Raw genomic sequence first — 15,215 nt, forward strand, 5'->3', positions numbered from 1 at the left:
TATGTATGGAGGCTATATCCATGTAATCTGAGCCGATCTTCATAAAATTGAAAACAGCTATATATTGGCTGCATTTGATATCTGGTACCAAATATTATTCCTGTATCGTGCACCAAATTTGAAGTACTTATTTCTATACTAAATTCGGTCTGAAGTGCCAAAATTTACACCATTTGGACCGTTATTAGCCACAAGAAATCTAAAAAAATCAAAATATCAGTCTCGTGGAGTGCATATTACGAATGTGAGGGAATAAAAAATTTGGAATGGAACAAATATATGGGAGCTATAGCTATATCCGAACCGATTTTCACCAAATTTAAAGCATATGCTGGTAGGCTGAATTCGGACAGATGTAGCAAAATTCACACCATTTGGACTGATATTCGCCATTTGGTGCAGAAGAAACCTAATATCGGATGAAGATATATATGGGAGCTATAGCTATATCTCAACCGATGTTCACCAAATTTGAAGTACATGCTTGTAGTCTGAATTCGGACAGATGTAGCAAAATTCATACCATTTGGACTGATATTAGAAACCTAAAATCGGATGAAGATATATATGGGAGCTATATCTAAATTTGGGCCGATTTTCACCAATTTCAATAGGGTTCGTCCCTGAGCCAAACAAATGTTATTTAAAAAATTTCATCTTAATCGAATAATAAATGCGACCTTCATTTTGTTTACAAAAATACATGGACGGATGGACGAACATGCATAAATCGACTCAAAATGTAAATCTATGCTGATCACCAAAAGGAACTATGGGTCTATCTCGTTTTCTTCTCCATGTTACAAACAAATGCACAAAAACATAATACCCTTACCACTAGTGATATAGGGTATGATTATAAGGAATCTTAATAGGTAAGACATCGATGCAGTTCAAACTTCTCATATTGTAATATGTGTGACAAATCTGGGACATGTTCGACAATGACGATATTTGCCCCATTTTTTTGGGCACATATACAAAATGATTTTTATACCCTCAACACCTCCAAATATTCGTCGGTGTTCCATATTTTGAAGGTTTCTCCCACATTGTCCTACCAAATAAATTCATAGCATGGGTTTCGCTATTTGGGTTAATATACCCTCAGCCATATGGCTGAATCTAAAACCTGCCTCATCGAAATGACGGTTTTAGAGCCTAGCTCTGTTTCAGGGCATTTGGAGTCGATCTAGGGATGTCCGTCTGTCTGTCAGCATATCCGTCTGTCTGGCTGGTGCGCACGATTACACTCGCAGGAAGTATCCGATTTGGTCCAAACTTGGTACATCGTAATATTATTATAAAATTTAGATCGACTCCGGAGATGGGCAATATCGGTCCTCTCCTTCTGGTATCACCCCCACCAAAGGTCGAAATTTAACAAAAAGCTAGTTAAAAAGTATCAATCGTTTTTGTCGACAGATGTATACCCCGAACCAATGTTCGATTGTATTAAATATATTATGATTTCAAATCAAAATAGAAAAAATGTAGGAAATACCATCAAATTTTAAAATAAGTTTAGATTTGTTCGAATTGCTCACCTTTGGTACGAATTATGACCTTCAAACGCCCAATGAAACCGTCACACGCTGCCCAAATGTTGCTCTGCGATATTTTGGCCTATTTCCCGCGAAGCGCTTGATTGAGGTGATCGACACTTTGGAATCTTTTAGCGCCAAACTTTTTTCCGAAATACTCCAGACACAATAGTCCAACGGATTGGCACCCGGATATTTTGGTGGCCATTGTGCGCTGAAATTGAAGCGAGGAACCTCATTTTTTAACCATTCCTGTGTGGCGCGTGCTGAGTGCGATGGCGCTGAGTCCAGTTGTAATGTCCAAGGTCTGCGCCCAACATGTTTGCCAAGGCTTTAATACACCCTCCAGAATATTTTCGCGATAATATTCAGCATTTATTCTGATGCCACGGACGATTAATATGAGCGGAGAGCGACCATCGGCTGTTATGGCGGCGCACACCATCACCATGACCGACGCTTGAATTCTGGTGGCCAACCGAAGGTGCCAATTTTCAGCTGACCTCTTTGACAAGTAGACACGATAATTTTGTTTGTTTACAAACTGCTAGACAACAAATGTTTTCTCATCGGAAGAAACCAAATTCGACATTTCACCACTTTCGGCCAAGCGAAGCAACTCAATGGCTTAATCCCGAGCTCATTTTTCAATATTTGCCGAATGGAATATTGCGATATGTGCAGCTCACGAGCCATTTTTCGGCCACTACGACGCGGGTTTCGATCAAGTCGCTTCTTTTCTTTTCTAACCATTTATGCTGATGTTGTGGTTTTTTCCGTCAAATTCCTTGTCGTCGGGCTACGCTACCAGTCTCACGATAACGTGCGATGGTACGAGACCCAACAAATTTATTCACATTTAAATGCTGGAGTGCTCTAACGATAGCCACTTGTGGTTTTCCAGCCAAATATAGAGAAATCACACTATCACGCTTGAATTCCATCACGAATAACTTTTTTGCTGGAAAATTCTCACCAAAATGCTTTTGTACGATTGTAAATAATATAATAAGCTGTCACTGGAATAATTTTAACAGATGTCGAGCGAGTGGCTTGGAAATAACAACAGTCTGATTTTGGTTGCAGTTTTTTCATCTTACCCTGTATAACATATTAAATTTCTCCTCCGCAGCCATAATGTACACTCTATAAAAACGATACTCGGATAAATGAATTGAATACATCTAAGAAATTATTTAGTAAAATTTTATCGAGATCGGCTCAAATTTGGATAGATCTCCCATATAAATCTTTGCTCGATTTCAAGTTTATTTGTCACCAAATGTTTATTAAAACCAGAATTAAATGGATTTTGGCACAAACTAACGAATTTTGCCAGGAAGAAAGTATATGAAATTTCATGAAAATCGGTTAAGAAATAGCTAAATGTCCAATATATATGTTTCTTCTGAGTTTGTATTTTACACCTTCACACCCTAAAAATACTCTCCACAACAACGATATTTCGTGCCAAATAACAAATATAGCATAGAAATGCCTAGCTCTACTATATATGAAAAGTTGTGTAGGGTATCATAAAGTCCAGCCCAACCCGACTTCGGTCTTTCTTTACTGTACTTTTTTTAATTTTTAATTCTATCCGTTCATATTATGCCAAGTTTGATCATTTTAGAACTTTTGGTAATCTTAAAGTTCGAATTTCCAAAAAAAAAAAAAAAAAAAAAAAAACCTTTGGTACATTTATGCACTCCATCATTGACTCTTATTCCAAATTCTAGGAATTCTAGCTTCCATTTGTCCAACACAAAAGTATTAAATTTTTAGTAAATTTTTGTACTTTCACTCACGAATTTCTAGAATCCCAGCTATTTGACATCCTACACACCGTGACTGATTCTCGTAAAAATTTTCAAGATTCTGACTTCAACCGTTTCTTCTCGGCATTGGTTTTGGTCAGTTATGTATATATATAACAAGATATCTGTTTTTGGGAATTATCTTTATAATTTCGTACCCCATTCTCGTAAAATGGAAAATTCTAAAAAATTTTCAGTAGTAGTTCCATTCTGATATTCTCAACCACACACCAATTTGCGTGTTTTAAAAATTATTGCTGCATTTTTCAATCGAAGATACTTTTACGACCGGATGCTCAATACGATTTTTTTAAGTTTCGCACTTGAATATTGTCATGACAAATGTTACCTATGCAGTCAATGTCGTCGTATAGACCCTAATATATTCGGAATTCAAGATTGTTTTTGAGAATTGACAACTTCGTTCCAAATGGTGGAGGGTATTCAAAGTTCGGCCCGGCCGAACTTACAGCTTTTTTCATTGTTTTAAACAAAACCAGGTTTCGGTTACATTATTCCTATACCCTACACCACATAGTGGTAAAGTTATTATGTCTTTGAGCATTTGATTGGAGAAGGAAGCGAGATAGATCCATATCCATAAGAATACCATCTCTTAAGTATCTCAGGATAATTTGACTATAATTTAATATTTTCCATAGTGCTGGATACACAGTTCGTCTCGTCCGAATATAGCATCGTCTTTTTCATTACTTTTTTTTCTCTTTCTTTATTTTTCCATTTCATATCCAATATTGAGTAATGTCCCAAGTTAATTAAAACTTTTGCCGTTGTCCTCGGCATGGTATTGCAACCCAAGAATATTAATTAATTAAAGAACATTTTCCCTTGGCAACTTCGATGAATGTGGCAAAGAGAGGAAGAATAGGGAGAAGTAGATGAAGAATATATGTATGGATGAATATTGCTTGGTTTGGTGCAAATAATATTGACAATTCCTATAAAAAAAAGGTTAACAATTTCCTTTAAATGTGTCCTTTATCGTCTTAATTTTTTATTCTTTTCTCCTTTTTGTTTTTTTACTGTTTCTTTCAGGTATGGCCATTTGTGATATGTTAACGGTAATATTTCCGGCTCCTGGTCTATGGTATATGTATTCGTTTGGCAACCACTATAAACCACTGCATCCGGTTTCACTTTGTTGGGCCTACAATATTTTCAATGAGGTAAGTTTTTTTTTCTTCCTTTGTTATGGGGTTTCCATGGCCAAGGAGAGTAAAACTTTTCCAGTTTTTATTCTTTTCGTTTTTTTTTTTGTGTGTTCAGTGTTGTGGAAAAGTTTAAGACTTTCATTCTTAATATTCTATAATAATATTAATTTTTTATGGTAGATGGACCTTAAGAAAAGTATTTTTTTGGGTATTAAAAAAATATCTCAAATTTATTTTTGTATTTAAAACAATCCAAGAAAAATATTTCCTTGGAAATTTCCTTCTCCCGGGTGAGAGAATAAATGGCCTGATAGATGGCAGATATTTGTTTGGTTGTCAAGTGATGAATCTAATTTAGATTGTTTACTTGTTTTGTGCTGCCCTGTTTGTTTTGCTATGTTTATTATTGTCAGATAATCACAAAATTTTCAATCTAACTTACACTTCCACTTCGGTGCCATTTAAATTTCTTCCAGTTATTCGAAAATTTACATAATTCAGTTTTCATATTTACTTGCCGTGAAATTAGTCAATTCAAAGAAAAGTGACTGGAATATGAAAATGTTTATTAGAATTTTAATTGAGTTATCTAGAGGCGTATTATTGTTGATGTAAATTATACGCCCCATGGTCGGCTTAGCTAAATAGTTACAAAGGCAACAAGTGTTATATTTTTTATTGGACAAATAAAATATTATTAGGTATAAAAAATATAATCATTAGATCCAAATTTGCGTTTTTTTTATCCCCCATAATATAAAGGGTGCAACAATTGTGTCGTTAATTGTGAAATTCTTGGAAATAATTAATAATAGCTCATAAATGAAAAATGTATAATTGTGGAATAGTAATTCTTATTTTCCACTCCACTTCAGAAGCGTGGCAGAACTTCACGTCGTATCAAGTGATATAAGGAGAAATTACATAATGTAAGAGACAGTATTGGAAACAACTTGTAAAAATAACCCGTTTTTATACCCTCCACCATCGTATGGAGGGTATATTAAGTTTATCATTCCGTTTGTAACACCTCGAAATATACATTTTAGACCCCACAAAGTATTTTATTCTTGATCAGCATAAAATTCTATGTCGATTTAACAATGTCCGTCCGTCTGTGGAAATCATTCTAACTTCCGAAAGAATTGAAGTAGATTGATAAAATTTCACTCAAATGTATGTTATGTCTGCAAGACTTTTGGTATTGATAATGGGCAATCCACGTCGTCGTATAGCCCCCATATAACGATACCTCCCGATATTCGGTATTTTGATCCTTTTAGCGACATTATTCACCGGAATTCTTTCAAATTTGGTATTTGATGTTCGTAATGGATACTACAGCCTAAGACCGAAAATTTTCTGTGCCGGTTCACGTCTTCGTATAGCCCCCATATAACGAAACCTCCCGATACCGATTTTTTTTTAAGTTTCGCATTTGAATATTGTAATGGCTCATGACAAATGTTACCTATGTAGTCCATGTCGTCGTATAGACCCTAATATATTCGGAATTCAAGATTTTTTTTTTGAGAATTGCCAAATTCGTTCCAAATGGTGGAGGTTATTCAAAGTTCGACCCGGCCGAACTGTCAGCTTTTTTTCATTGTTTTAAACAAAACCAGGTTTCGGTTACATTATTCCTATACCCTACACCACACAGTGGTAAGGTTATTATATCTTTGAGCATTTGATTGTAACATGTAGAAGGAAGCGAAATAGATCCATAGTTACTTTTGAAAATCCTCGAAGAATTACTTTTACTCGATTTATGCAAGTCAGTCTCCGTCTATCTGTCCATGTATTTTTGTGAAGAAAATGCAGGTTGCATTTAGTATCCAATTGAGATGAAATTTTCCAAAAAAAAAAAAAAAAACATTTGTTTCGCCAAGGAACCGAACCCTACTGAAATTGGTGAGAATCGGTTCAAATTTAGATATATCTCCCATACATATATCTTCAACCGATTTCGGTTATTTGGCACCAAAAGGCCAATATAAGTTCATATGACCTGAATTTTAGTACATCCAACCTAATTCAGAAAGTAGAAGACAGTGCTTAAAATTTGGTGAAAATCGGTTCGGACTTAGAAAATAAGTGCCTAAAATGTTGTCTAGATCGGTTCAGATTTTGATATAGCTCCCATATGTATCTTTATTCGATTTCAAGTTTTTTGTAATTCAAATCAGCCCAAATAGACTGAATTTTGGCACTTCCGACGGAATTCAGCTCAGAAGCTCCCATATATACAGGGTGAGATGAAAAAACTGCAACGAACTTCAGACTGCTGTCATTCTAAGCCACTCGTCCAACAGCTGTTTAAATTATTCCAGGTACAGCTCATTATATCGTTTACAAGCATACAAAAGCATTTTTGTGGGAATTTTCCAGAAAAAAAGTTATTCGTAATGGAATTCAAGCGTGATAGTGTGATTTCTTTATATTTGCCTAGAAAACCACAAGTGGCTATCGTTAGAGCACTCCAGCATTCAAATGTGAATAAATCTTTTGTATCTCGTACCATCGCTCGTTACTGTGGTACTGGTAACGTAGCCCGACTTCAAGGAAGTGGACGGAAGAAAACAGAAACATCACAAGAAATGGTTCGAAATGTGAAAAAAGAGACTTGATCGAAATCCGCTTTGCAGTGGCCAAAAAATGGCTCGTGAGCTGAACATATCGCAATATTCCATTCGGCAAATATTGAAAAAAAAGCTCTGGGTAAAGCCTTTGAAATTCCAAAAAGTGCAAGAACTTGCACAGCAACAGAAAGAAAATAGACTCAAAAGAGCTAAAAAGTTGCTTCGCTTAGCCAAATGTGGTGAACTGTGGAATTTGGTTTTCTACGATGAGAAAACATTCGTTGTCCAGCAGTTTGTAAACGAACAAAATGATCGTGTTTACTTGCCAAAGAGGTCAGTTGAAAATGTCCACCTTCGGTTGGCCACCAGAACTGAAGCTCCGGCCATGGTGATGGTGTGAGCCGCCATAACAGCCGATGGTCGCTCTCCGCTAGTATTAATCGATCGTGGCATCAGAATAAATGCCGAATATTAACGCGAAAATATTCTGGAGGGTGCATTAAAGCCTTGGGCACGCTAACATTGTGGCCGCAGACCTTGGACATTTCAACAGGACTTAGCACCATCGCACTCAGCAAGCGCCAATGGTTATAAAATGAGGTTCCTCGTTTCATTTCCAGCGCACAATGGCCACCAAATTCTCCGGATACCAATTCCGTTGGACTATTGTGTCTGGAGTATTTTGGAAAGCGAGGTTGGCACTAAAAAATATCATAGTGTCAATGACCTCAAGCAAAAGCTTCGCCGGAAATGGGCCAAAATAGCGCAGAGCAACATTCGAGCAGCGTGTGACGGTTACATTGGCGGTTTGAAGGCCATAATTCGTGCCAAAGGTAACCAATTCGCACAAATCTAAACTTATTGTTAAAGTTGATGCTATTTCCGACATTTTTTGCTCTAATTCAATAAAATATAAAAAAATTTAAAAATTATGACGTTGAACTTTGTTACAGTTTTTTTTTATCTCACCCTGTATATTTGTGTCATCCCTTTTGGGATTTTAAGTCCCTCACATGCATTGTATGCACTCCACAAGAATTTTATTTGATACCAGATAACTAATAAAGCTGAAAATACCTCTGTCTAATTTTATCGAGATCGGGTCAGATTAGGATATAGCTTCCATATATGTCCATATGTTTGTTTGTGCACCAAATGGCTTATATCAGCCCGAATGGACTGAATTTTAGCACTTTTGTAGGAATTTAGCCCGGTAACAAATGCTTCGAATTTTGGTGAAAATAGCTATAGCTCCCATCCTATTTTATTTAAAGTCCTTCACATGCGTAATATGCACTCCACAAAAAAGATATTTTATACCGGACATCAGATACAAATCGAAAACACCTCTGCCAAATTTTATCGAAACCATTTCAGATTTTTATATAGCTTCGATAAACCTATTCATTGCATTTTGTTCACCATATATATATAATATCAGCTCAAATTTAATAGTTTTTTTTTTATATTCAACTGAATTTTACCATATAGTGGCTCTAGAGTTACAAAAGCCCCCATCAAATTTTTTGAAAATTGATTCAGAGTTGGATATAGTTTCCAAATTATGAATATTCTAATGCCATGATACTTATTCAAAAAGGGTTCATAGTTAGTATGATCCACTTCACATAAATTCCCAATATAAACATTTTTTGTTACGGAAGCACAGAGGTGGTCCTTACTGGTTATACCCTACACCACAAGGTGGTCAGGGTATTATGTTTTTGTGCATTTGTTTGTAACAGGCAAAAGGAAACAAGATAACCCCATAGTTCCTCGTGTATTTTAATTATTATGCGGAGCTCTACTAAATTAGGAAAGTGGTGTAGGGTATCATAAAGTCGGCCCCGCCCGACTTTAAGACTTTCTTTACTGGTTTTAATTGTTTTTTTTTGTCTGGTGCCGCCAAGTTTTTAAAAAATTTGAGGGACGATTTCTATTTTTGTCCAAAATTACAAGGACCCGACAACATTGTGCGTCACAGTTTTGATAGTATTCCTTAGCTACAGCGGCTTTAAAAGTTATTGGATTTTTTAATATTTATGGACTTCCAAATATTTTTTTTTTTTTTTTTTTTGTATGGAACAAAAAAAGTCCTGGGAACTTATTGTTTGCTTACAAACATAACTTTTTAGCGCCAAGTCAAAAAATAAATTATGTTATGTTCGTAAGCACAGAATAAGTTCCTAGGACTTTTTTGTTGCAAACAAAATATATTTTTTGGAAATCCATAAAAATTAAAAAAAATCCAATAATCTCTAAAGCCGCTGTAGCTAGGGAAACATTATTTGGGCAGTATTGGGTGGACGAGCAATTTCCTTGAAATTGATGGAAAATAAAGTTCCATTTATTATCAATAAATGCTGGCAAAGGAAATGCGAAATTATTTTGCAAGTCATGTGTCGTCCTTGTTGGATCCTTTGTGGACAAAAATATATTTTTCAAAGAAATTCATAAAATCCATTAGCTCCTGCTGTGGAATTTCATTCATTGCAGAACAGGTGTATTTTGTGTTCGACACTAAAGGCCATGGTCAGCGTTTTCGCTTTTTGCATTTTTTTTCCTATTTTTATATTTTCTTCCCTGACAGTAATCTCCATTATTTTGTTATTTTCACTCTTTTTTCTGCTTTTTTCTTTCCTGCAAATACGAATAATGTCATTGTAATTGCAATAAAACGCCCTTCATTTATCGCTCATAAATAATCGACATCATCATCATCATCATTTGTTATGATAAAATTATATTTAAATGTAATTGAAATAGGGCCTTTTGTGTCCCTCCCATCAATGGCTGCCAGAAGGATATTCAATAAATAATGACATTTGTTATTTGCTTATCAAACACAACAGAAAAGGAGAGCAGAGAAAACACATAGCACAACACAAAACGTGATGACATTATTTTTCCATTCACACCGTCAAATGGCAAATGTGTTCTGTTCGTTCCGTCACTCGCTCGTTCGCTCGTCAATGCCCATTCATTAGACAATGAAGCTCTAACTAGCCAAAGACAGTTATAGTTATTGGAATTCTCAGCAGGCCATATTGTATGGTTGGTGGGTGACGATGGGCTATGAGTAGAATAAAATAAATAAATAAATTAAATGTCATAAACATAGCCAATTTGTGAGTATATATAGCGTCCATATATGGTTGAGTTCTTTGGCATTTGAATAGAAGAGGAAGCTTAGAAATGAAGAAAATTGCCTGCAAGGAACAATTTTCTCCGCTTTGAATAACGTGTATTATGTCAAAATAATAATCAGATCTTTCATTTTCTCGATTGACTGATGCACACCATAACTTTCTCGTAATATTTTTGCAAAACTTAAATTTATTTTGGTAAATATCGGTAGATTCCTTGTGGAACCTTTCCCATAAAAGTAAAACATTTTGTAGAAAACCTTAGTAAAGAAAGGTCAAAAGTCAGGGAGCCGGCTACATGTTACCCTATACCACTATGCATTTTTAGTAGAGCTACCCATAAGAAATAAACGTTTATATTGCAAATTTATGTGAAGTAGATTATGAGAATCTTTTTCGAAACCGTATTATAATTTTAGAGCAGTTATAATTTGGCATCAGAGGAAATTAACATATGGGAAATTATATCTAACTCTGAATGGATTTCCACCAAATTTGACGGAGAAGTTTTAACCTCTCGTACCAAATAACAATGCTATAAAGCGCATAATGTGACTTCAAAACCAATTATAGTAACAATATAGGGTGAGTTGAAAAAACTGCAACCAACTTCAGACTGCTGTCATTTCTAAGCCACTCGTCCGACAGCTGCTAAAATTATTTCAGTGGCAGCACATTATATTGTTTACAAGCGTTCGGTTCGGTGGGAATTTTCCAGAAAATAAGTTATTCGTGATGGAATTCAAGCGTGGCAGTGTGATTTCTTTATATTTGCCTTGAAAACCACAAGTGGCTATCGTTAGAGCACTCCAGCATTTAAATGTGAATAATTCTTTTGTGTCTCGTACCATCGCTCGTTACCGTGATACTGGTAGCGTAGCCCGACATCATGGAAGTGGGCCGAAGAAAACAGCAACATCAGAAGAAATGGTTCGATAAGTAAAGAAGCGACTTGATCGAAACCCGCGTCGCAGTGGCCGAAAAATGGCTCGTGAGCTGAACATATCGCAATATTCCATTCGGCAAATATTGAAAAATGAACTCGGGGTAAAGCCATTAAAATTCCAAAAAGTGCAAGAAACTTACCGCAACAGAAAGAAAATAGCCAAAGAGTTGCTTCGATGATGTGGGCCGCCATAACAGCCAATGGTCGCTCTTCGCTCGTATTAATCGACTATAGCATCAAAATAAATACCGAATATTATCGCGAAAATATTCTGGGAGTGTATTGAAGCCTTGGGCACGCAAACATTTTGGCCACAGACCAAATCAGTATCATCGCACTCAGCACGCGCCTCCCAAAAATGGTTACAAAATGAGATTCCTCGCTTCATTTCCAGCGCACAATGGCCTCAAAAATCTCCGGATACCAATCCGTTGGACTATTATGCCTGGAGTATTTTGAAAAGCAAGTTTGGCACTAAAAATACCAAAGTGTCGATCAAGCGCTTCGCCGGGAATGAGCCAAAATACAGCAGAGCAACATTCGGAGAGCGTGTGACGGTTTCATTGACCATTTGGAGACCATATTTAGTGACCAACTCGAACAAATCTAAACTTATTCTAAAATTTGATGTTATTTCCGACATATTTTGCTTTCATTAAAAAAATGTAAAAATTATTCGGTCAGATTTGCCGAAATATATCCTACTTGGACGAATATTACACATATGGCGTACAAAAAGATTGAAATTGGACGAAGATGCAAATGGGGGCTTTATCTAAATTTGGCCCAATTCTCACCAAATTCAACAAGGTTCGTCCTGGACCAAACAAATGATTTGTGGAAAATTTTATTTAAATCGACTGAAAATGTGACTATGGAGATACCCAAGCGGAACTATGGGTCTATGTCGTTTCCTTGCCAATGCGTAAAGACATTATTCCAGAATCCTGACTCTTAAGACAATTTGCGATTTGAGTTTCAGCCGTTTGCCAAATATTAATTGTATGCAATGATTCCGATGGAAAATATGGATTAAATCGAAATACCGACTATCGAAAAGTACCTTTATATAGTTTTACGGTTTACGGTTTTAGACCCTATGTCCTTTTAGAACAAACCCATTTCAGGACATTGGGAGTCGATCTAGGGATGCTCTTTCGTCTGTCTGACTTGTTGGTTTGTCTGACTGGTTTTATTAACACAAGATCTGGTGTGAAGATGGGATATATCAATCAACTTCTTCTGGTACATCCCCTTAGGGTAAAAGAAACATTAGAAGAAATATGGCAAAAACCATTAAAATGCCAAATATCGGGAGGTACCGTTATATGGGGGCTACACCAAAACGTGGACCTATAATTACAATGTTTCGCCACACGAACTAGGACCCATTATGACCCACAAATACCAATTTTTAGACAAATCAGTGAAAAAATGTGGCAAAAACCATCAAATTGCCGAATATCGGGAGGTACCATTATATGGGGGCTATACCAAATCAGTGGACCCATACATGCAATGTTTCGCCACCGGAGCTGGAACCCATTATGACCAACAAATACCAATTTTCAGACAAATCCGTGAAAAAATGTGACAAAAACCATCAAAATACCGAATATCGGGAGGTACCGTTATATGGGGGCTATACCAAATCATGGACCCATACATGCAATGTTTCGCCACCGGAGCTGGAAACCATTATGACCCACAAATACCAATTTTTAGACAAATCCGTGAATAAATGTGGCAAAAAAAACTAAAATACCGAATATCGGGAGGTACCTTTATATGGGGGCTATACCACAACGTGGACCTATACATGCAATGTTTTGCCACACGCTCAGGGACCCGTTATGACCTACAAGTACCAATTTCCAGACAAATCCGTGAAAAACTGTGGCATAAATCATCAAAATACCGAATATCGGGAGGTACCGTTATATGGGGACTATACCAACCATCCTAGACACAATGCAAATAGCTCTGCTAAATTTTGGCGCTCTACGTCAGATAATGTGGGCTGTATCGTGATTTCAACAGACAGACAGACGGACAGTAGACAGACGAACAGACAGACAGACGGACATCGTTAAATCGACTTAGAATTTTATGCTGATTATGAATATATATACTTTATGGGGTCTACGACGAATATTTAAGGATGATACAAACGGAATGACAAAGTTAATATACCCTCCTTTCCAAGGTGGAGGGTATAAAAATTTGGAATAATTTTTGGTGTAAAATGTAAACATTTTCCTTCCTCGTTTTTTTATTTTCATTGATTTTTCACTCCCTATAAAAGGAAATTTCCTAACTAAATCCACCTTTTGTAAATGGTCCCCATGAAACGGTACAGCTCATTTTATGATACTTTGAAGAATTTAAGTGCATTCTCCAACCGATATCGCTAACATAGGCAGATTCAGATGTACCGATTCTTTTAAGCGCATGGAGTAGGATCTTTAAATGTTGGTAGAGCCGAGCTTAACGCTTCTTTACTAGATTTAGAATATAAATCGTATCGGCGTATCGTATGCGGATGAAAATTTAAATTTACTTTTTATGAGATCTATAATGATTATTTAAATTAGTTTCAAAATGGGTAAAAAACCTTATATATCATCCAAACTAAAATTCTCCAAAATATTCTTAACCACAAGCGGGTGCATGCAACGCTTGCAGTGCACATAGCGTGCTTGACAGTGATAAATGTTCGCTATTGTGATGAATATCATGAGAATCATGACGGCACCATTATTTGTAACGCTTATTGTTGAAATATATCAGCGATAAGATGACAATGCAACACAAGTGTGGCCGCACACACTGCAGTGACGCATTTCAGCCATGGCGCCCAAACAATGGCAGGAGCAATGATTCATGCAACTATCAAGGCTTTATTGGACAAATACCACAACAAAGAAAATATTTCTTCCATTATAGGGACACAGGATAATAATGTATGAGCGAGATTCAAAGAAAAACACATGCTACCGAGATACTTATAATCTGTTTACATGTTCTAGCTGATGATGGAGGAGCATAACTCATTAATCAATAACGGATTATTTTGTGAAAAAAATGAAAGAAAAAATGAAAGAAGAGGGAGCCCTGCTAACAGTGTCATTAGCAAGTAGTTCAAATGATAATTCCACTTGAATGAAATTATAAAGCCGGAGGCAAGTATGACTGGCAAGCGAGATGACAAGGACTATGACATAAACACAAAATATGCGCCGTGACATAAACATGCAAAGCCGGGCCCCTAAACATGGCGCACATATTCCGGCAAAAAAAAAGGGTGAACGGGTATTGGGGTTGAGAGTGAATGTGCGTTAAAAACACTTTCATTTTTCCTTCCAGTGACATCGTTAGCAAATGGTTTTCGATGATGATAATCAAAAAAACTGGTGACAATGACTTTACTATGCCTACAACATTTATTGTCAAACACCCACGTATACATGCACACACACATAAACAATGACTTTTACATTTTTGTTGACATGCGAGGCAGCTGAATGAACTTAGGCAAAAATGAAAATTACAATCCCCGGGGCGTCGTTATTAGTGTAACAAATTATCAGCGTTTATAGGAATATGAGATAGTAGAACCTAAAATAGGGTGACCCTAAAAGAAGTGCTATTTTCAAACCCTCCACCAAGCTATTCGTCATTCCGTTTTTAGATCCCCGAAATACTCATGTCAGACCCAACAATATGTATATATTCTTGATCAGCGTAAAATTCTAAGTCGATTTAGCTATGTCCGTCCGTCACGCAATCTTTCGAACGAATTGAGATAGAAATCTAAAAATTTGCGTAAATGGCCATGTCGGTCCACGTTTACGCATGGCCCCCATGTAACGGTACCTCTCAATATTTGGTATTTTTACGATTTTATCGACATAATAGAGCGGAATTTTTTAAAATTTCTTATTTCAGGTTCGTAATGTACACTTCAACCTATGACAGAAAATTGTCTATGCAAGCCAACATTATTCG

The 15,215-nt window shown here is 36.3% G+C and overlaps 1 protein-coding gene across 1 annotated transcript in view; it reads left to right on the forward strand.

Moving 5' to 3' along the window:
• The window catches only part of LOC131801037 (uncharacterized), a 319,586-nt gene extending 314,145 nt beyond the window's left edge, over positions 1-5,441 (forward strand). Inside the window, exons 5-6 of the mRNA XM_059118997.1 lie at positions 4,418-4,548; positions 5,409-5,441. Of these exons, the coding sequence (XP_058974980.1) occupies positions 4,418-4,548; positions 5,409-5,441 (164 nt within the window). The remainder of the gene's footprint in view (positions 1-4,417; positions 4,549-5,408) is intronic.
• The last annotated feature ends 9,774 nt before the right edge of the window (positions 5,442-15,215 follow it).

The sequence above is a fragment of the Musca domestica genome, unplaced genomic scaffold (assembly GCF_030504385.1).
Source record: "Musca domestica strain aabys unplaced genomic scaffold, Musca_domestica.polishedcontigs.V.1.1 14, whole genome shotgun sequence".
NCBI classification, from domain to species: Eukaryota; Metazoa; Arthropoda; class Insecta; order Diptera; family Muscidae; genus Musca; species Musca domestica.